Raw genomic sequence first — 20,300 nt, 5'->3', positions numbered from 1 at the left:
TGGGGGTTTGGATTCAAATGGATATTACAGACCCGAGATGTTCCCTCCTGCCTGGGTAATGAATTCAGTCCCTTGGGTGTTGCAGGCTGGTGAGGGTATCTCCTTCCTCTCTTGCTCTCTCTTTCTCTCTTAGGGGGCATTAAATGCCCTGAGGGCATCCTCTCTCCGCGGGGTATTAACTACAGTTTTCTGCTCCTGCAGCCTCCCTGGGGATGTTAAGTACAGCTTAATGATCCCCCTCCTGTGAGCCGCTTCCTTCAGTCAAGTGAGTGTTGGCAACACTGCTAACGAGTGAGCCTGCAATCCCCTCCCAAGAACGCCGCACAGCAAGAGCTCTTACTTTACTGAGCACCTACTATGTGCATTACAAGGCAGGATACACTCCAATATCTGCCTTTTCCTGCATCCTCTTGGCCCGAGGAGATTCAAAGAGGGAATGTAAATTGCCCAAAGGTGCGCCACGTGGAAGGGGCTACAGAAATCAGGCCCGTGTGAGAGGCAGCCAAAGATGTTCAGAACAATCAGATGGGCACTGGTCACACCCCCAGGTGTTGGTCACACATGCACAAAGTACAGATTAATAAGTCTTGCCCCCAGGGCATCAGAGCGCTCCTTAGGGGTACCCCAGATGTGGGGTGGTAAGCTGCTTGAAGGTGTTCCATTCTGTTTCCAGTTCCCCCAGGGGTGGGGAGTTGACCTCTGGGCGGGGGGTGAAGGCTTAGGCACTGAGTGCTGAGCTCTTGACTGATGGTCTCCGCTGGGTATGGTGTTGCTAATATTCCAAAGGTGCTTTCTGGAAGGGTGTGTGTACATTGTAATAAACTGTCTTCCCAGAGGGTGTTCTGTCTTACAGAAGGGTGTTATCTACAGTCAGACAGTGTTCTCTTTTCACATGCGTCTTCCCAGAGCGCAGTTCGTGGTCATAAAATACACTCCTGCTGGTGCTCTGGCTGCCCTGATGGGGTCTAGCTTTTCCGAAGGGTGTAGACCGAGGAGTCACAGCTACCCGGAGAGACTCTCTCTCCCCCAGGTGTCTCTGTCCTACCCCACAGAGAGCATTTAGAAGCTCTGCTGTGACATTCAGAGCCATGCCCTGGGAAGGTGCTGGGGGATACTCTCTAGCCATGTAGCTGGTGAGCTGTCTAAAGGGGCTGCTTACAGTCCAGGAGCTGGAACAGACACCCAGGGTCAGGGTTGTCCCTGGGGGTCTAAAGTGTGACCAACATACAGACACCGGTGTGGGGGCTTCCTGCTGGCTCCTAGAGTGTCCCAACCAGTCTAATGAGAAAAGGCAGAGGCGAGTGTCCAGATTCTTATTTTTCCAGCAGAATTGCAGTGTCTCTAATGTGGTTATTTTGAAGTAGCAATGTCCCGGCAAAGGTGTGCTTGCTTGTGCTTGGTACCAACTGCTCCACACCCAGTGTGCTGTTTTAGCCTCCCTGCAACTCTACAATGCACTTCTCATTGCTGCTCCATTTTGCAGATGAGGAAACTGAGGCTCAGCGATGTCTATGTTGGCAGTGAGTGGCAGCAGAGCTGGATGCTCCCTGTTCTGCAAGTTCTCTTCTAGTTGCTCAGCACCCAGTGCCAGCGCCTTGGCCCTGTGGGGTTGGTGAGATCCCGCACAACTGTCCTGGCCAGGGCATATCCACTACTCAGGGACTGCTATCTTGCAGAGACAGACTTGCCCCTCCTGAGGCAGGTAGCTGCAGGGGCTGCCCTGGGGAGAAAGGCCCTACTCGGGAGGAAGTGGCACTGAAGCTCGGTGGGTGGAGCCTGACCTGGCCGGGAATGAGACAGCAAAGTGAGGGAGGGAGACCGAAAGGGGGACAGGGAGGAAGTGTGAGGGGAAAGGGGCAAAGGAGACAGTGGGCTGGTGGACAGTGAGGGCACGGTCAGGTAGGGCAAGGAGGTAGGTGGGGGGAGGGGGGACAGCTCTCAGGGTCCAAAGGCCAGTGGATATTTACTTGTTATTTTAAGGGGAGCAGATCCAGCTGCGCTATGCCCTTCCCTGTCACCATAGGTATGAGTGTGAGTGCCTGGGACCAGTGGGCATATGAAGGGCTTATCAGTGTGCACGCCTCGTTCACTGGTGTGTCAATGGCGTGTGTGGCCACGGCCAGGGTAGGAAGGTGTATGTCACTGTGGATCTGTGTCCATGCATCCAGTTGGTGGTCAGTGGATCAGGGAGTGGTTGTGAGTTGAGGTAGATATGTGTGCGCAGGCTGTGTGTCCTGGGTGTGAATGGTCTCTGTGCTCATTGTGTCTTGATGCATAGGTTGTTTTCGGATTCTTTATTAGCATGTCCGTGTGCAGGGCCTGGACAGAGGGCAGGTCTGTGTATACGTGTGTCTGTGCCTGTCTACTGCCGGGAGCCCAGTGCGCTCACTAGGCGGTGTCCTGTGTGTGTGGCCGCACTGTGTCACTGAATCCATGCTCCCTACGACCGGTGCTATGCAGGTTGTGTGTCTGCGGTTCCCTGTTCCAGGTTGAGTCCAGCTTTGCGTGTCCAGCAGGGATCCTGGCCACATAGCTGCTACCTCAGCCTGGGGCCTGTCCTGTCCGTTTGTCCGCGCGTCCTCCTCGGCAGGGGTGGGGCAGGGGCGAGGGAGGGAGAAGCAAAGAGAGAGGAGGGGGTCTCCCGGCCTCCCCGCCCCCCACCCCCACTCGCTCAGTCCCGGGATCGAACCTTATTTAGAGTCGCGATTCGACATCTGTTTTCAAATTTGATCAGCTCTGAACTTTATTTTCCGAGTTTGAGGAAAATTATATTCCATCGATCGCGCTCCCGCCCCCTCCCCCGCACCGCCCGCCGCCGCCGCCGCCTCCATATATCTGCGCGCCGAGCGGGGCCGGGCGGCCGCGAGGGCGGGAGGCGCGCGGCGCGCCGTGGAGGAGCGAGGAGGAGGAGGAGGAGGAGGAGGAGGAAGAGGAGGAGGAGGCGGCGCAGGAGGTGGAGGAGGAGGCGCCGAGGCAGGGCCGCCCTCGCCCCGCGCCCCGCGCCGGCCCCGCCGGGTCCCCAGCTCCCCGCGTCTCCCTCTCTTTGCGCGTTTCGGTGGCGGCGTCTCTCTGTGCACCTCCCCGTCTCTGCTCGTCCCTGTTCTGCCTCCTGGTCTCGGGGTCTCTCTCGGTTATGGTGTCTCAGTGACTCCCTGTCCTCCTCTCAGTGTCCCCCGGGCTCCGGGCATCTCCCCCACGCCGCCCCCGCCCGGGTGTCCCCTCCCCAGGACGCCGCGGGGCGATGGCTGCGGGATCCGAACTTTGAACACTTCTCCGCGGACGGAGCGGATGCGCAAGCCCCGGAAAGTGAGTGAGCGCCGCGGGACGGCGCAGGGGCGGGGAGGGGGCGGGGATTCCTGCCCGAGGCGGGGGCCGGGGCGCGGGAGGTGCTCCCCAGAGACCCCGGAGTCGGGCAGGGCAGCCCGAGGCGGGGCCGGCGGAGGGGGTCGCCAGCCGGGCGCACTGCGCCTAACTCTGGGGAGGTGGGGGAGAGTGCAGGAGGAGCGGCCTCAGGACAGGGGTGCGACAATTGGGGCGCGGGAAGGAGGAGTGCGTGACAGCGACTGAGATGGGGTAGGGAGAGACTGGGGTCTGAATATTGGGGAGTAGGGGCTGGTGGGCGGGCCCGAGGGTGAGTCTGTATATTTGGGACTGAGGAGTCTGGGTATTTGACGCTAGAGGCAGAGGGGGACTTAGGGGTCACCGTGAGGGCTTAACTATGTGGGACCTGGTGATTCCAAGGGAGGACCTAAGTATTTGAAATTGGGAGCTGACTCTTTGGGGCTAGAGGTTAGGGCTGGGGGTGTGCATGTGTCCCGCTAGGGGTCAGCGTCAGGGTTTGCACTTAGGGACCCATCGGGAGGGGTGGATTGGGGGCTGGAGTTCCAGGCTGAGGGGCTCCAGTTTTGGATATGGATACTTGGGGTCTGGATATTGGGCGTGGGGGGCGCAGGGTCTATGGGAAGGACATTTGGGGCAATCCTGGGGTCTGCGCAGTTTGGACAAGGAGTACAGGGGCCTGACCTTTGCTGGGGACCTCTCTGGAAGGCTCCTTCAATCCACCGCTCCTTCCATCACAGTCACAGTGTCCTGCTAGGCCACATCTGCCATCTCTTCTCTTGCTGGGTCTCTCCTTATTGTCTCTCTGTCTCTACCTCTGAACTCTCCCAGGATGTGTTTCCCTGTCTCTGTCTCTCAGCATCTTTACCTCTTTGGGTTCAACTCTTATAGACTATCTCTCCCCAAATCTCTGTGCCTGTCTCTCCTGTTATCTCTCTCTCCCTCATCATCTCTGTCTTTCCATCTCTGCCTCTCTGTCTCTTCTATCTCTGTCTCTGTCTCCCTCAGCATCTCTGTCTCTGTCTCCCCCTCGCTGGTTTCCGCTCAGATTAAGCTGGGGACCTAATTCCAGGCCCAGGATCGAATTTTCTGGCAACAAAGGGAAATAGCGAATCGATCGGTCGCTCCGGAGATTAAGAGACAAGCGGCGCGCGGATCTATCACGGCTAAACGGCCCCCCCGCCCGCTCCCCCCGCCCGGCCGGCCCGCCGAGGCCCAGACGCGCTCCGCATCGCCAAGCAGCCTCAGGAGCCCTGGCTGCCCCGCAGGCTGGGCCTCGCCAAGCCCAGAGCTTACTGCGTGCCCTGCCCAGGGCTGGAGCCATAGGAGGCACCTGAGAGCCGCAACTGGCTCCCAGGTCCGGGAGGGGAGGGGAGCAAGAGAAACTGAGGCAGCAAACAACCGGGCAGAGTCGAGCTGCACATACCTGTAGCCTCAGGTAACACCTTTTACCCACACCTATCAACACACCTGTCACGTTCATATTGCTCTTCATTTTCCCGCATCTGGACTTTCAAATAGCATTAGTCTCAGGCCACCAGCCCTCTGCAGGTAACACCTGTCCTCCACACCTGTTCCACTCACCTACTTCTGTAGGTAACACCCGTGTCCTATCATCTGCCCTGCCAGGTAACATTTGTCCCCCTCAAACCTGCACCAGAGATGCTTGTAACATAATGTCTCTCAATTAATTCATATCCCCTCTTACCTGCCCCTCCAGGTAACATGTATTTTCCAAAATCTGCCCTTCCTCCTGAATCCCTGCATCTGTGTCATTTTTCATGTCACAATGTCCCCTTCATACCTGTACTGGCACCATCCCTCCTGTCCCCTAAAGTTCTAAATACATGTTTCTCATCCATTCATATGTTTACCTCTGCCTCTCCTCAAGCCGTACCTGTTCACACACACACACACACACACACACACACATACACACACACACACACACACACACACACACGGGCACCACACACACCTTCATTTCACAGAACATTCACATGTGCAGCCTCCTAACCTGTGTCCCCCTGCCCACCCTCACACCTGTCTTCCAGCACACCTTGCCCTACAGGTGTTACCTGTGGCTGAGAAGCACATGTGCCTTCCACACCACTGGCTGCCAGTACCTCACACCCTCACGCCCCACCCCCATCACTTTACACCAACACCTACTGCCACCTTAGTCCCCATGACTGCCTTTGCCACTTGTGGTCCCAGACTACATAGGCATGATTCCCACCTGTCTCCTAGTTCCCAAAGCCACTGGAACGCTCATGCACACGGGTCCCAGCTGTCACACATACACTCCTTCCTCAGGCCTGTGCCCTGCCACAGGGCCTCCCCCTAGAAGCTACACCTGTCCCACCTGCACACTTGCTGCTCACCTGCACCCCAACTCCTTCTGTGTCCCCTACCTCTGCCTTCTCCCAGTTTCTTATAACATACAGCCCTTCACACTTACTGGCTTTTGTGGAGAAAATCTGTCCTTGGCCATGGGTATCCGCCTCACCTGACTACCTGGTTCCTCACTCCTGTTCCTTTGGTACCACTTATCCATTTCTAATGTTTTACGTTTCTCACTTCCTCTTCCCCTGCTGTACAAGTCACACCAGCCCCTCCCTACATGTGCCTCTTTCTCACCTGTTCACCTCAAGGATCACCTGCTCCAGCACCTTGAATGCAGGTCCTGTGACTTCAAGCCCCCCAATCTCTCCAGCACCTACCCACGCTGATCTCTGCTATACATCTCTTCCCCTGGGTCTCTGCCACATTCCTGGTCTCCCCAACCTGTCCCCAAAGGGGACACCTACACCCTAACCCACAGACACACACGTGGCTCCCCACCCTGGTCCCACACCTCTCCTTTTCCTCCCCCTCATCTAGTAGCCTCATCCCCTGCTGAACATGGTGAGCATCAAGAACCCCCTGCACACCTCATTTTCGTCTTCACTACCTGCCCATAGGACCCGTGTCCACACCTTCAGGGACCAACCTTCAGGTCCCTTCTGCCTTCTCCAGTTGCCCCATCCCAGAGATGCCTGTCCCTTTTCACGGCACAGGGCTACCTCCTGAGAGACCACTGTGCTGTGTTTCTTGGCATGTCAGCAGGGCCGGAAGCATTGGTTGGACACACAAGCCCTGCTGTCCACACACCTCGCTCTCTGCACCCTTAAGTCTTTATGCATCAGACATTGGTCAGTGGGAGCCAATGTGTGAGCAGAGGGCTGCACCCGACACCTGGCAGATTCCTGGGCCTCACACCAGGTTGGAGGAGCCGGCAGGTCTGCATTTCTAAGTCTCCAGGTACTGCTGCTGGTCCACCAGGTACCAGGCTTTGAGCAGCACTTATGCTTGTTCTCACCTATTTCATCTCACCTGCCCCCCCCAGGCATAGCGATGGCCAAGATGACGATGATGATGATGATGATGATGATGATGATGATGATGATGGCAGCCACTGATTACTAAAGTCTCCGTGACATCCATTGTCTTCATTCATCATGGGGCCCTTAGGAGGCAGTTTCTTGACTCTTATCCCCATTTTACAGAAAAAAGACTGAGCCCAGAAATAATTTCTTTGAGGCTCTAGATCCTGAAAACTATAGAACTGAGTCAAATAGAAGCCATCTGACTTCAGAGACTGCCCTTCTAGCAAGTGTCCTGCCTCCCACACCTGCCCGACAGTGACCTCCTTCCTGCACAGACACACCTGTCTACCTGGTTGCCTTGGCAATACTGTTTCCCTGCCTTCCCAGCCTCACCCGTGCCCCCTCCATGCCTCCCCTCAGGTGACCCCTTTGCCCACACTCTTGGCTCCCACTGACCTTGACTCCAGAGGTCAAGGTTCCCGCATCCTCACCCCACTCCCCGCCCCAGCACACACCTGCTGGCCCAGACACCCATTGGCATCCGGAACAACCCTTCTGCCTGCTCCTTTTCCAACATCTCCCTTTCATTTCCTTTCTCTGTGTCCATCTTTGCCTCCTTCTGCCCATTTCCCTGCCCTGTTGCCTTGGCCTCTCTCTGAGTCCAAGCCCCCGCCTGCCCTGTATGTAGCTCTGTCTCTGTTTCTTGGTCACTCTGTCCCTTTGTTCTCTATATTCCTCCATTTGTCTTTCTCCATGTGTCTGTATCTCTCCATACCTCTGTGTAGTCCTCTGACTCTGTGTCCTCCACTCTCTCTTTCTCTCTCTCCTCGTTTTTTAGGGGGCTCTATCTGTTTGTCTATCCTCTGATAGTGGAGAGATTGAGGGGCTTGAAGTCACATGACCAGCATTCAAATCTAGGCTTTGCCACTCACGGATGTGGGACTTTGGTAAAGTTGCTTTCCCTGTGTGAGCCTCAGTTTCCACATCTGTGAAATGGGTATCACAGCAGTTCCTACCTTACAGGTGGTGGTCAGGAGGAGGTACTGAGGAAAGTGAGGGTCTGGATCAGATAGGGGCTGGGCTTCTCACCACAGGTCCCCTTCTGGTACTGTCTCTTCCTTCCGTAGAGCTGCCTTCTGCCCTGGCCACCAGCTGGAGTGAGTGTGTGGAGGGGAGAATGGGGGGAGAGGTGGGCAGAGGCGTCCCAGCCAGCGAGGCCTGGGCATGGGACCCGGTGTGGGGCTGGGGACAGGGATCGATCCGCCTCGGCGGCAGTGCGCGGGCCAGGATTGCATCTTGTCACAATAATTTATTGCTCTCATCCCGTCTGATCGATGGCGCTGAATTAGCACCGCGCCTGATGCCCCTGGAGCCCCGAGCCTCCCCCATCCCGGCCGGACCCTGCCCTCCTGGGATCCCCAGCAGCCAAGCACCCAGACCTAGCCGGCCGCCCCTCACCTCACCCGGCATGGCCGCCTCTCCGCCTCGGGATCTCTCTCTCAGGTTCCACTCATTCGCCCTCCTGGGACTTTGCCTCCATTTCTCTCCTTGACCTCAGCCACCCACTTCTCCCCATCTCCCTGTCCCTCTGGTGTTCTTGTGTCTAGTCCCTTTAACTCTCTGCTGTGTCCCTGATTCTTCCTCCCTCTGCCCCCTGTCCCTCTGCCCTTCCTGATCTCGGGCTTTCCTTCGACTCACCTCCCCCCACCCCATGCCCAGACCTTACTGCCTCAGCACAGACTCGGGACACACTGGCCCCTGGCCCCTGGCGACCCGTCTAGAAGGACACTCTCTTCAGCCTGTTCCTAACCCTCGGCCCTCTAGCACCACAGATGACGGCCTTTCCCCACAAGCCTGTCACTCTGTCTGCACTGGAGACCAACAGGTCTAGCCCAGAAACCGGGGCAGGGTCTGTGGGGACGGAGCTGGGAAGAGGCTGGGGTTGAAGAGGTCCAGGTTGGAGCTGGGGACGGGGTGGATCAGATGGAGAGAGGTGAGGAGGAGGGTGGAGCCAGTTTGGGAGTTGGGGTACATCTGGCTCCCAGGGGACATCGACCCCCAGATTGAAGCAGAATGGGTGGGCGACCATCCCGGGAGGCTGCGAATCTGCACTGCGCTGTGCTTCCTGGCTCCCCACTGGCCCCTGGCCTCTCTCATCCCCTCTTGCCTCTGCCCTAATCCCTCAATTTTCCGCATCTCTGCCCCCTCCTGCCTCCTCCCTGACCCGGGGTCCCCACGACCTCCAGCTCTCTAATTTACTTTGTCTCTGCCTTTCTCCACTCACTCCCTCTTTCTGGAAGTCTCTGATTCAGATCTCCCCCTGTCTTTGTCTCTTCCTTCTGTCCATGTCTGTCTGTCTCTTGGTCTCCTTGCTCTTCGCTTTGGGGACTCCCACTTTCTCTGGTCTAGGGTCTCTGTCTCTGTCCATGCCTGCCCCTGCATCTCCTCCCTCTCTGCACGCTTCCCCTTCCCCTCTCTGTTCTCCATCCCCCCCACCCTCCCCTCCTGTGTTCCTCTCTCTGCCCTCCCCCTCCAGCCCCCCCTCCCCACCACCTTCATCTCTCTGGGTGTCTGCAGGGAGGGGCCGTGGGCGGGGAGCAGCGAGCTGGGGGAGCTGGGGCGCAGGGCTGGTTGCGCCTCCCTCTCCCCTCCCCCAGAGCTGTTTGGTAGGCGGGGTGCGTGGCACTGCGGCTCCCACCTCCCCGGGGACGCTCCCTCCCCACCACCCCCACTGACACCGTTCCAAGCTCTGGCTGCAGCCCCAGGGACATCCTTCCGTGCAGAGACTGAGACTTAAGAAGAGAGACAGAGATCTAGAGAGACAAACATGGTCCCAGACAGAGACACCCATGAGAGGGGGACAGAGGAGGGAGGGGGGGGTGTCCATCCCTGCCCTCTGCATCCGAGTCTCTGTGTCCCTGGCCTGTACCTCCCAGCCACCCCAGACCTGGTCAGGCCCACTTCCTCCTGAACAGAAAGCCCAGCTCCCGTCCCTCTGTCTGTCCTGCCCAGTGCAGCCTTGGCAGGTGTTCCCACTTGTGCCTCTGTGTGACTTGTGTCGCAGTGCGTGTAAACATGACGCGCATGTCCCCGACACAAGGGGCTATGTGTGGGTGTGTGGGGCCATGAGCGTGTCTGCGGGACGTGAGTGGCGCTCAGGTGTGCGTGTCTAGTGCAACTGTCAAGAAGTCCAGAGTTGTGCTGTGTCTGGTGTGTCCAGTTGTGTGGCCATGCAGGGTGTGCCGAGTGACTGAATGACAGCTCCCTGTCCCAGGGCAAGGAGGCGAGGAGTCCAGGAGAAGCAAGGCAGAGGACCATGTAAGCACAAGCCAAGGGGCCCCAGGAGCCCAGCTGGGGACCACAGCCAGAAGGAGCCATGGGAGGTGGCCACTCAGACACTGGCTGTGCGAGCTTGTGTGGCAGGGCGCTTGTGCTAAGGGCTTGCTGTGCCTCTCAGCCTGTGTCTGAGTCTGAGTTCAGCTGTGGTTGTGTGTGTGTGTGTGTGTGTGTGTGTGTGTGTGTACATGTACATGTGGTCACTTGGGGGAGCTGAATGGAGCAGGCCGGTGGAGTCTTGGCTCCTGGTGTGAGTGTGCACGACCACCCTGACCACCCTGAGAAACGGCGACGGCAGTGTGTACCTGTGATTCACGTGAGGCTGTCAGTGGCACAGGTGCGTGCAACTTGCATGAATGTCCAGTTCCACGTGTGGGCTGTTTCTCTGAGCACCTGTGAGCACTGACGTGTGTTTGGTTCTTTGTGTGTTGTGTGGGCTGTGTGTGGTGGGGACTGTGCTTCCTGTGTTTTGGGTGTCCACGTGAGGATTACATGTGCAGCACTGAGAGAAGTAGCAAGGTGTGTGTAAGTGCATGTGGTATGTGTTGTATGTGTGTGGTATGTGCTTGTGTGTGTGAGATGTGTGTAGTGTGTGTGTGTGGCATGGCGTCCGTGTGGCATGGTGTCTGTGTGGTATGAGTGTGGTGTGTGTCGCATGTGGTATATGTGGTGTTTGTGACGTGTGATGTGTGGTATGCGTGTGATTTGGTGACTACGTTGTGCAGAATGAACGTGGTGTGTATGTGACATGCAATGTAGTGTGTGGTGTTGTATGTGTGTGTGTGGGATGTGGTGTAGGTGTGTGTGTGGTGTGTGTACCCCAGCCACAGAATCACCCCCACCAGGGCAAGGCCAGAGCATTTGGTTGATGTTGGCGGGGTGGGGACGGGGGTGACATCTGGGGTGAGGGTGGCAGGTACTGGCAGGAAAGCCCCTGTCCTGACCCCTTCCTCGCCAGGACAGCCAAGAAGTCTCCTGGTGCCTGTGGTGGGGCGGTCCCTGAGCCTGGCTGTGTGCACATGGGCAAGGCCATAACCCGAAGGGACAGTGTGTGTGGGTACAGGCACTTGGTGTGTGACAGCAGGGAGTGGGGCCGTGGGCTTGGTGGGCAGCGTGTGCGGGGCTTGTACTTGTGCAGACAGCGGGCTGGAGCCTGGCCCCACAGCCAGGGGGTTGCATGGCGTGTGGGTGCTGTGGGGCGTCCTGTGAGTCTCTGCTGGGTGCCCAGATGTGGCCTACATGGGTGCGTGGCATGGGAGGGTGTGTCCCCAGATTGTCTGGACGTGTGGCCGTGGGTGCAGTCCGGGCATGGGGGGGGGGGGGCTGGTGTGTGTGTGCACTGGTGTGTGTGTGTGTGTGCACGTGGGGGCAGTGGTGGGAGAAGGGTCTTGGGCCGAGTCCCTCTCCTCTTTAGACAGAGCCCTGGAGAAGATATGAAATTTAAAAAAAAAATCAATTTTCATTCCACTTGTGCAGATTGTGTTAAGGGGAGGTGGGGATGGGGGGGCCTGGGTGAGGGATGAAGGGGCTGGGGGGGTGCGAGGCCCGAGGCAGCTCCCGAGGCGGCCAGCGCAGCTTAGAGAAATCAAAACAACTGGTTAAACCCCAGCCCAGGGGGGTGATGGGGGCGAGGAGGCAGGAGGAGAGGCGGACAGAGCTGCCTGGAGACAGAGGGACAGACAGGAGCCCAAAGACACGAGAGAAGCAGAGACACTCGAAGATGGAGACATTTAGAGACAGAGGCATCAGAGAGACAAAGACCCTCAGTGAGAGACAGACAGACAGACACGGACACCCGGAGAGGTGCTGCAAGAGACAGAAGCAAGTCTGAGACAGTGCACATTTTACACAAACACATGAGCGTGCAGGGTGTGCAAAAATATGCTTGAAAAGTCCACAGATGATGAATGGACAGACAGATGGACAGGTGGCAACAGGGGAGGCAGGTAGCCTGGAGTAGGTTACCTCTGAGCACACCTCCCCAAGCCAGCCTGTCCTGTGGGCTGAGTGTGATTGGGGCTGCAGCACAGGCTCCCTGCTGTGCTGGTCATGAACTGTGATCTGTGTGTGTGTGTGTGTGTGTGTGTGTGTGTGTGTGTGGTTGTGACTGTATCTGTGTGACTGTGTCTGTGAATGAACTGAGGCCACCAAGGTTGCTGTCTGGCTGTGGCTGTCTACTGTAGTGTGTGTGTCTGTGTCTCCATGCTTGACCAAGTGTGTGCATGTGTGGCCAGGGTCTCTGGTGCTGGCCTGTGACTCTGTGCTTTTGTGTCACTGGCTTGGCTGTGCTGCGATGTGTCTCCTGTGTCTCTGATTCTGTGTGACCTTATCTCAGTGTGATTGTGTGATTGTGAGTTTCTGTATGTGAGAGTGAGCCTAGATGTGATTACGTGTTTGTTAGTGTATCCATCTGGGATTTGTGATTGTGTGTCTTTATTTCTGGGTGGGATTGAACTGATGTGTGTCATGTATGTATCTGTGTAAAACTGTGTCTGTTTCTGTGTAAATGTGACTATGCTGATGTGTGTGTGATTGTGTCTGACTGTGTTGGTGTGTGTGACGTGCACCTAAATGATGTGAGTTGTTGGGGTGTGACAATGTGCCTGACTTTGTTGATGTGGGAATCTCTGTGATTGTGTTGTATGAGAGTGGGGGGGACGTGTGTCTGTGCAGCCACTCTGTTGGTGTGTGTGTTGTGTCCTGTGTGAGGTGGCGTGTGTGCCTGGGTAGGTGTGGGCTGTGCAGTTGTGCTTGGCAGGAGAGGAGGGAGCAGCCTCTGCCCGCCCAGCCCCGCTGCACACGGCTGCCTCACACACTCGGTGCCATGGCTGCGGGCGGTAGAGATGGGGGCGAGGGGGGGTGGAGGAAGCAAAATAAAATTAAAAATTAAAGCTTGCCCGGAGTCCCCATCCGCACCATGCCGGCCGGCGGGGAGGGGCGGGGTTGGGGCTGCTGGCTGCTCCCCCTCTACAGCCACCAGGGCTGGGGCCGTCTGTCCATCTGTCCAGCTGCCCTACCCGGCCCCTGCCTGCTCTACAGCCCCGGGCCGCAGGCCCTGCTCCCTCCATGGGTCGATCAGCGATCAATGGGGCCAGGGGGGCGCCAGGGGCAGGGCGAGATCAAAGGGGCCCCAAGAGAGGGACACTGGGACGAAACAGAGACGGAGAGATGGAGACGTGGAGACAGAGACATGGAGATGGAGTGTGGAGACAGAGACTAGGGGGCAGAGACAGAGACAGAGACGTGGAGACCTGGACTTTGGAAGAAGTGGAGACATGGAGACAGAGACAGGGAGACAGAGAGGCAGAGAGGTGTGGAGACCCAGAGACGCAAGGACAGAGAGATAGAGAGACAGAGGTGGAGACCCAGAGATGCGAGACTGGGCAGAAACAGCAGGCTGGGCAGGCGGGCAGGGAGGAGGACCCAGCCGAGGGGTCAGGGGTCCAGGTCCCCAGGGGCCTGACACGGGGCCGGGCCCAGAGACAGGGGGCCGTGGCAGCAGAGACCTGGCGGAGGCAGAGACAGGAGAGACGGCGCGGGCGGGGGAGCGTGGGAGCAGGGCCCGGAGCGCCGATCCCACGGCTCCTCGTTATAACGTGTCCGGAGGAGGCGGCGGGGAGTTGAAAGCGTCGGGAAGAGAAATCAAAACCAACACGGAAATGAGAGGGGCCAATGGGGGGTGGGGCGGGGAGGAGGGGGCCCAGAGAGGCGGGGGCGAGTGGGGCGAGGTGGGCAGGAGGGTGCGGGAGAGGGGCGTCCGGAGAGGCGGGAGGGGCGGGCGGCGGGGGCTGGGGGAGCGGAGGGGCGAGGGGCGAGGGCGGAGGGAGGGAGGCGTGAGGTCTCTCAGAGACAGAGATGGACGCGGACGGGGAGATAGAGGGGACGAGAAGAGGGCGCAGGGAGAGACGGGGAAAGAGAGGACGAGCGGGGCAGCAAGGAACCCAGAAAAGAGGGACAGAGGAGAGTGGTGGGGACCGAGGGAGGTGGCCAGGGCGACAGGGAGGACTCCAGGTGGAGGGGAGATGGCAGAGGGGTGTGGGGAGGGAGGCTGCCGGAGGAGACCGCGATGAGCTGTGGGAGGCAGAGGAAGTCAGGAGGGGGGCTGCAGGACGGGGTGCAGAGGGGCTGCAGGACGGGGTGCAGAGGGGCTGCAGGACGGGGTGCAGAGGGGCCTCAGGCCGGGGAGACCCAGGTGCTAGGCAGGTGGAGCTCGGGGGTCAGGATTGGGGCCTCTGGGGACATGGGTTATCCAAAACGTCTTGCTCAGTGTCCAAGGAGTGAGGGGGTGCTGGTGGGGGAAGTGTCTGGGGTCTGAGGGGCTCCGGAGTGCACGGGTACCTGTGAGGGGTGGCCTGTCGGGTATCAGGGTGCGGTACCAGAGAGGGTAGCTAAGGAGGGAAAGGAGGACCAGAGGTGGGTCTGAGGGTGGGTGGGGTTCCTGAAAGTGCAGGATGTGTCCTGCCTGAGGGGGTGGTGTGTGCAGGGTGTGTGGGGAGCAGATGGTTGTGGGTGTGGGGTGGGTGGCGAGGGGCACGGGCTGAAGGGGAAGGTGTGAGGGAAAGAGGAGGGGATGGAGCATCTTAGGGCAGGAGGCATCTGAAGGGGGCGTCTGGGGGGATGGGGCCGAGGAGGAGGGGCCTGAGGGGGAGACTCAGTGGGAAGGGGTGTCTTTGGGGGGCTGAGGGGAGGCAGATCCAAGTGGCAAGAATCTTGGATGAGCAGCAGGTTTGAAGCAAGGGGGTCTTGGGACTCCCAGGGGGACCCTGTGCAGGGAGGGCAGGGGCTGGGCCAGCAGGTGCCCAGCTCTGCTAGCTCTGGGGTGACAGAGTGGGGGACAGCTGGCCCAGGTCAGCCAGGCAGGGCAAGTTCTGGAGCAAGATATATCTGGGGTAGCTGGAGAGACACAGAGGGAGACAGGAGCCCCCCAAACGCAGGGACCAGCCCCAGAGGTCAGGCGAGAGACGGTGACAGGGACGGCAGCAGAGACGCACAGGCGGGCTGAGGGCGGGCGGGCTGGCGGGCGGCGAGAGCCAAGAGAGTGAGAGTGAGTGAGGCGCGGAGGGAGGAGGCTGAGCGGCTGGCGAGAGCTAGGCAGGGAGTGAGCGGGAGGCTGAGGAAGGAGAGGCTGGCAGGGAAGGTCTGTGGTCCAGGCCAGAGGGGGACTAGGGACAGAGGGACCTATGGGAGGGAGCAAGAAGGGAGGAACTTGGGGGCAGAGGAGGCAGGCACCAGGCAGATGCTGGGGACCTGGGAGAGGGAGAGCCCTGGCAGCATCCAGCTGCTGACCCCTGTCTGTCTCTCCCACTGTCCTCCATCCTGTCCCGTGTCTGTCCCAGACTCTGCAGGGTCAGCTCCGCCATGGACTGTAGCTGCGTCTCCGACCTTCTCTTCGCCCCGCCCGCCCTGCCGGCTCTCTGGACCCCTGGTAACTGGCCCGGACTTCTCCCACCCCACCCCCCAGCCCCCAGGCCTCCGCGGGGCCACACCCCCTTCTGTCTCCCCCTCCTCTATCTGTGAGTCTGTCTCCCCTGGTTTCCATCGGAGTCCCCTGAATAAAACCCCTTATGAAAAACTTGGCTACAAACTTCGCAGCCAGCTTTCCCTGCCATCTGCCTGTGGGATGTGGGGGTCTTCTGGAGGGCAGGGGAAGCATAGGACGGGAGAGGGACGAGGTCCTGGCGACTCTGCCCTGCACATCTCAGCCTTCACCTACCTGTGGCAGACCGCAGGCTGGGGGCTGGAGGAGAGATGGGCAGAGGGCATGGCTCAGCCATCCAGAGCCCAGGGTGACAGGATGACTTGCCCAGAAGTGGATGCTCAGACCTGAGGATGTGGACAGTGAGGCGGGCTCAGACCTGCATTTGAGCCCGAGTCACAGCCCCCCAGATGGCAGTGTGTGCCTGTGAGAGAGGGAGACTGAGGCTGCCTGGTTGTTTGAGGTCTCATTTGGAGTGTGTCCCTTTGTCACACTTCAGTGTTTCTGGAGAAAGTGGTCACACTAGGCAAGTGTCTGCATGCATCTCCTGTCTTTGTGTGAGCTTGGGTCCCTGCTTGTACGCAGGTGGCGGAGGCCACCTCTGTCTCTGAACTGGCAGGCAGGTGGACATTTTAGGCTTGTGTGTGAGGGGGGGTGTCTGCTGACCCGCCGAGTTGCGTGTGCCTCTGCCTCAGTGGGGTGAAGAGGCTTTGTTCATTTCCTGGGGTCTGTGGTGTGATCTGTGGCATTCCAGGGACGTCTTGGTACATTTTGGGCTGTGTGGGTGGATGTGCCCCTGGGTCTCTGTTTTGGTTGCGTCTCATTTTTAGCCCAGGGGTGAGTGTGTGACTGGATCCTGGGGTTGCCTGTCAGTGCATGTGCCTTTGACCACTGAGATGGGGTCCTCTAGCCATGTGTCATGTCTTGGTGGTGCATTGGAGGTCGCAGGTACAGGGCAGGTGGTCTTCGGGTTGGGTTTTGCATTGTCATCTTGGGTTATATTGCTTCCCGGGTAGGATGTGCTCTGGTTGTGGAATGGGCTAGGGCTTTAGTCTTGACTGAGCTTGTCAAGCTTGGAAGGCCCCAAAAGGAATTAGATAAAATTCTTCCCTAGGGAGAAAAGTGCCTGGCCTTCCAGCAGGGGAGCCTCAGCACCCATTTCAACACACCAGGCAGCCCCACGGGGCCCTGCTCCTCCTGCTTCCGGCCCTAGAACCTTAAGACAGCAAGAGAAGGGTCTGCCCAGTGGCCACATAGCAAGTGGATAGGGGATCTGGGTCTCCCAGCTTTGCAGGTTCCTGCCCCAACCCACAGGCCATTGCCCTGCCTCCCCAGCCTGCTCCTCCTCGCCTGGGTCTGGGGTCTCTGAGCAGAGAGGAAAGGGACAGAGAATACGGCATAGGAGTTGGCACAGAAGCTGGACTCAGGGTTTAGGACCTTCTGGTTGGGAGGTGAGATTTAGGGGCGGGCAAGAACCCCTCTTTGCACCCAGTTTCTGGGTGTATGTGGAGTGGGACTCAACTCCCAAGTGTGAGACCCGTGGCTCCGAGTGAGCTGTGGCAGGTGCTGACAGGTGGGTCCTGTGGGTGTGGGTTTGGAGGCTGCTCTGCTACGCAGTGTGGCTGCGTCCCCCTGTCAGGCTGTGCATCTGAGGCTCTGGATGTCTTGATTCCATCTCCATCACTGCTTTTGTCATTGGGGCCTTTGGGGTCCTATGTAACACAGTTGTTTGAGGGGTCCCAGTTCTGAGGCACCTGAGATGTGTAACTGTGTTGTGACAGGTGGGGTGGGCAGTGCTGGATTGTTGGCATGACGCAGCCTTGTCTGGGGTAGCCGTGTCTGGTGTGCCTGCACGGGTGGTCCTCGGCAGGAGTGTGGCACGCTGGCGTGTCCACCTTCCCTGGTGTAGTGTATGTGATGTGCTGCTGCAAGTGCAGGGACACACGGGCACACAAGTGGACATGTAAGACCTGAGCATGGACACAGTGGGTGGGTGGGGACACGGGGACATGAAGAGTACACACACACAGGTAGGTGCAGAGACAGATGTGCCAAGGCTTAGCCAGAGTGTGCCGGGAGCCTCGGGGAGTGGGGAGGAGCATAGGGCAAGGGACTAGGTGTGTTTCAGGGTGCCCGAGGCTCGAGAGGCCTCCCGGGCAGTGGGGAGAATGGCTACCACTGTGGAACATGTCCTTCCCCACTACTCCTCCCTGATCATGGAGGCAGGAAACGGTTCCCTCACAACCTTACCCCTTCCCCTGCTGAACCTGGGTAGTTGTGCCCAGGTAGAGGAGCAGGCTGGGCCTTCCCCCTTTGGGCAGCTGGGGGACTGGACACACCAGCGGGGCAGGTCTGGAGGTGCCCGAGGCTGGGTGGCTGTTCCTTTGGCGGCAGAGCAGCACTGGTGGCCTCTCTGGTTGCTCAGTTCAGCCCGGAGCTTCTGACTTGGCGTCCCCATCCAGGCCACTCCCTGCCTCCTGTCCCCAGGGTTTGCCTTTCCGGATTGGGCCTACAAGCCGGAGTCATCCCCTGGCTCGAGGCAGATCCAGCTGTGGCACTTTATCCTGGAGCTGCTGCAGAAGGAGGAGTACCAGGGTGTCATCGCCTGGCAGGGGGACTACGGGGAGTTCGTCATCAAGGACCCTGATGAAGTGGCCCGGCTCTGGGGCATCCGCAAGTGCAAACCCCACATGAATTATGACAAGCTGAGCCGGGCCCTGCGGTGAGGAGGGGCTGTGGGCCTGATTCTGATCTCACCAGCTTCTCCCCTCAATTTCTCTCAGGTCCCCACCCCCTGGGGGCTTTCCCTTCACATCCTGGGGCCAAATCCTGTTGGATCCCCAAATTCCTTGTAAGTAGAAGGGCAGCAAGGACCCCCAGCTCTGGACCCTGGAGCCATGCAGGACAAGATCCCAGCTCTGCCTCACCCTTCCTTGCCCCATGACCTTGGTTAGGGGACTTCTGTGAGCCTCAGTTTCCCCACTCTGCGGGCACAGAGCCTGTGCTAGGAAGCCCTAAAGGCCACCTCCTCTCCCCACAGTTACTACTACAACAAGCGCATCCTCCACAAGACCAAAGGCAAGAGGTTCACCTACAAGTTCAACTTCAGCAAAGTCGTGCTAGTCAATTACCCACTGCTGGATGTAGCAGCTGCTGCCACTGGCTCCCCACTCTTGTTGACCCCTGGTCCCTTTGCAGGGGGCCCTGGGCCAGATGCTCCTCCCCTCACCCCAGAGGTGAGTTTGGATAATGGGATCCCAGAACTGGAATGGGGATGTCTGGTGCCCCCCTCTGCCATGAACCCCCTGGGAGGGGGCAGTCTGAGTGGTGCCACCTCCCCCTTCAGGCCCTGCAGACCCTGTTCTCTGCCCCACGCCTGGGAGAGCCGGGGGCTCGGACACCCCTGTTTACCCCAGAGACGGACAAACTGCGGCTGGACAGCCCTTTCCCGTTCCTGGGCTCTGGTAAGAGCCTCGGGGTCCTGGGGGGAGATCTGCGCATGTATGAGGGAAGAGGAGCAAAGACCAGGAGAGGGGGCAGAGGGAGGAGGCGGGGGAGGCGGTGAGGAGATAGGGGACAAGGTGGGAGAAGGGCTTCAGGGGTACTAAAGGGATGGGAGACAGTGTGAGAAGGAAGGAGGTGGAGAGGGAGGAAGCCCTGTGGAGCCAAATGGGAGGACAAAGGGGAGAACGAGATGGATGTGGCGGGAAGTGGCACCCTTTACCAACTCCCATGCAGGCTGGCCCCAGGGGGAGTGGCCCAGCCTGACCCATCCCCTGTGCCCCCTAGGTACCACTGGCTATTCCAAGCCCCCCAGCCTGCTGGGTCCCTACGGCCGCGCCTTCCCTGAGTACCCCTGGAACTTTAACCCATACCTCACAGGCCCCTTCCCCAAGCTCTCCCCTTCTCTCTATCCCCCACACTTCTACCCCAACTCCCTGGCCAGTTCCCTGGGCCACCTGCCTTCCACAGGAGCAGGGGGAGGCCCCACGGCTGCACCCCTGCTGGCTGCGACTGGGGAGGGCCTGGGTCCTGAACGCCCCTCAGGCCTGGTGGCAGCCCCTCGCCTGGCACTGCCAGGAGCGGGGGGTCCAGAGACCACGCTGGGCAGAAAGGAAGACAGTGACTCAGAATTGGAGATTACTGATGTCAGCGGCTGCAGCTCTGACAGCGAGGGCGATGAGGGCCTCCAGGTGTCTCCCAAAGCCAAGGCAGGCAAAGGGGGGACCGGCAGCTGAGCCAGCGTGGGGTGACGGATTCTGCCGAGGTGGGGACCAGGACAGCCACCCATGAAGCCTCTGCCATCTGGTCTGCCCTCGATGTCAGCCAAGGCCTAGGACCAGGCCCTGGCACCCTCCCAGAGCCCAGTCTCCCTCCCCAACCCCAGAGTGGGGGTCTCGCCTTCCCCTCCATGGAGGGGGAGGGAAGAAAATGGCCTCCAGCCTCCTCCCCAGGCTCCAGTTTGAGGGGGGTCCCCGCCTGGCCCCACTCCCAAAGTGCAATACGGCGCCCAGCCTCCCCTGCCCACCCCTGTGCTGTGACCTGTGTGTTTGTGTGGCCGTGTCTCCAACCCCCTGTGCCGGCCCCCATCCTGATACCCTCACACAGGCCCCCCTGGGGACAGGGAGCTCAGAGCAATAACCCCGCCCCCAGCCCCTACCCAGGAGGGGCCCCCTCCCCACCAGCTCCCCACGACCTCCACAGCCACCTACAGAGTTTACTACAAAAATAAAAGAACAGAGGGAGACGTGGGTGCCCAGCATTCTGGATGACTGGGGGCT

At 59.2% G+C, this 20,300-nt stretch overlaps 1 protein-coding gene across 1 annotated transcript; it reads left to right on the top strand.

Moving 5' to 3' along the window:
- Window positions 1-2,964: 2,964 nt before the first annotated feature.
- On the top strand, window positions 2,965-20,291 carry Erfl (ETS repressor factor like). The gene is made up of 6 exons (XM_078031962.1): window positions 2,965-3,306; window positions 15,380-15,468; window positions 18,007-18,241; window positions 18,560-18,755; window positions 18,866-18,983; window positions 19,309-20,291. The coding sequence occupies exons 2-6, from the start codon at window positions 15,402-15,404 to the stop codon at window positions 19,755-19,757; spliced, it is 1,065 nt and encodes a 354-aa protein (XP_077888088.1). The 5' UTR covers window positions 2,965-3,306; window positions 15,380-15,401; the 3' UTR covers window positions 19,758-20,291.
- Window positions 20,292-20,300: the final 9 nt, after the last annotated feature.

This window comes from Ictidomys tridecemlineatus, chromosome 15 (assembly GCF_052094955.1).
Source record: "Ictidomys tridecemlineatus isolate mIctTri1 chromosome 15, mIctTri1.hap1, whole genome shotgun sequence".
NCBI classification, from domain to species: Eukaryota; Metazoa; Chordata; class Mammalia; order Rodentia; family Sciuridae; genus Ictidomys; species Ictidomys tridecemlineatus.
The sequence above is the reverse complement of the archived record's forward strand: the minus strand, read 5'-3'. Positions and strand labels throughout refer to the sequence as shown.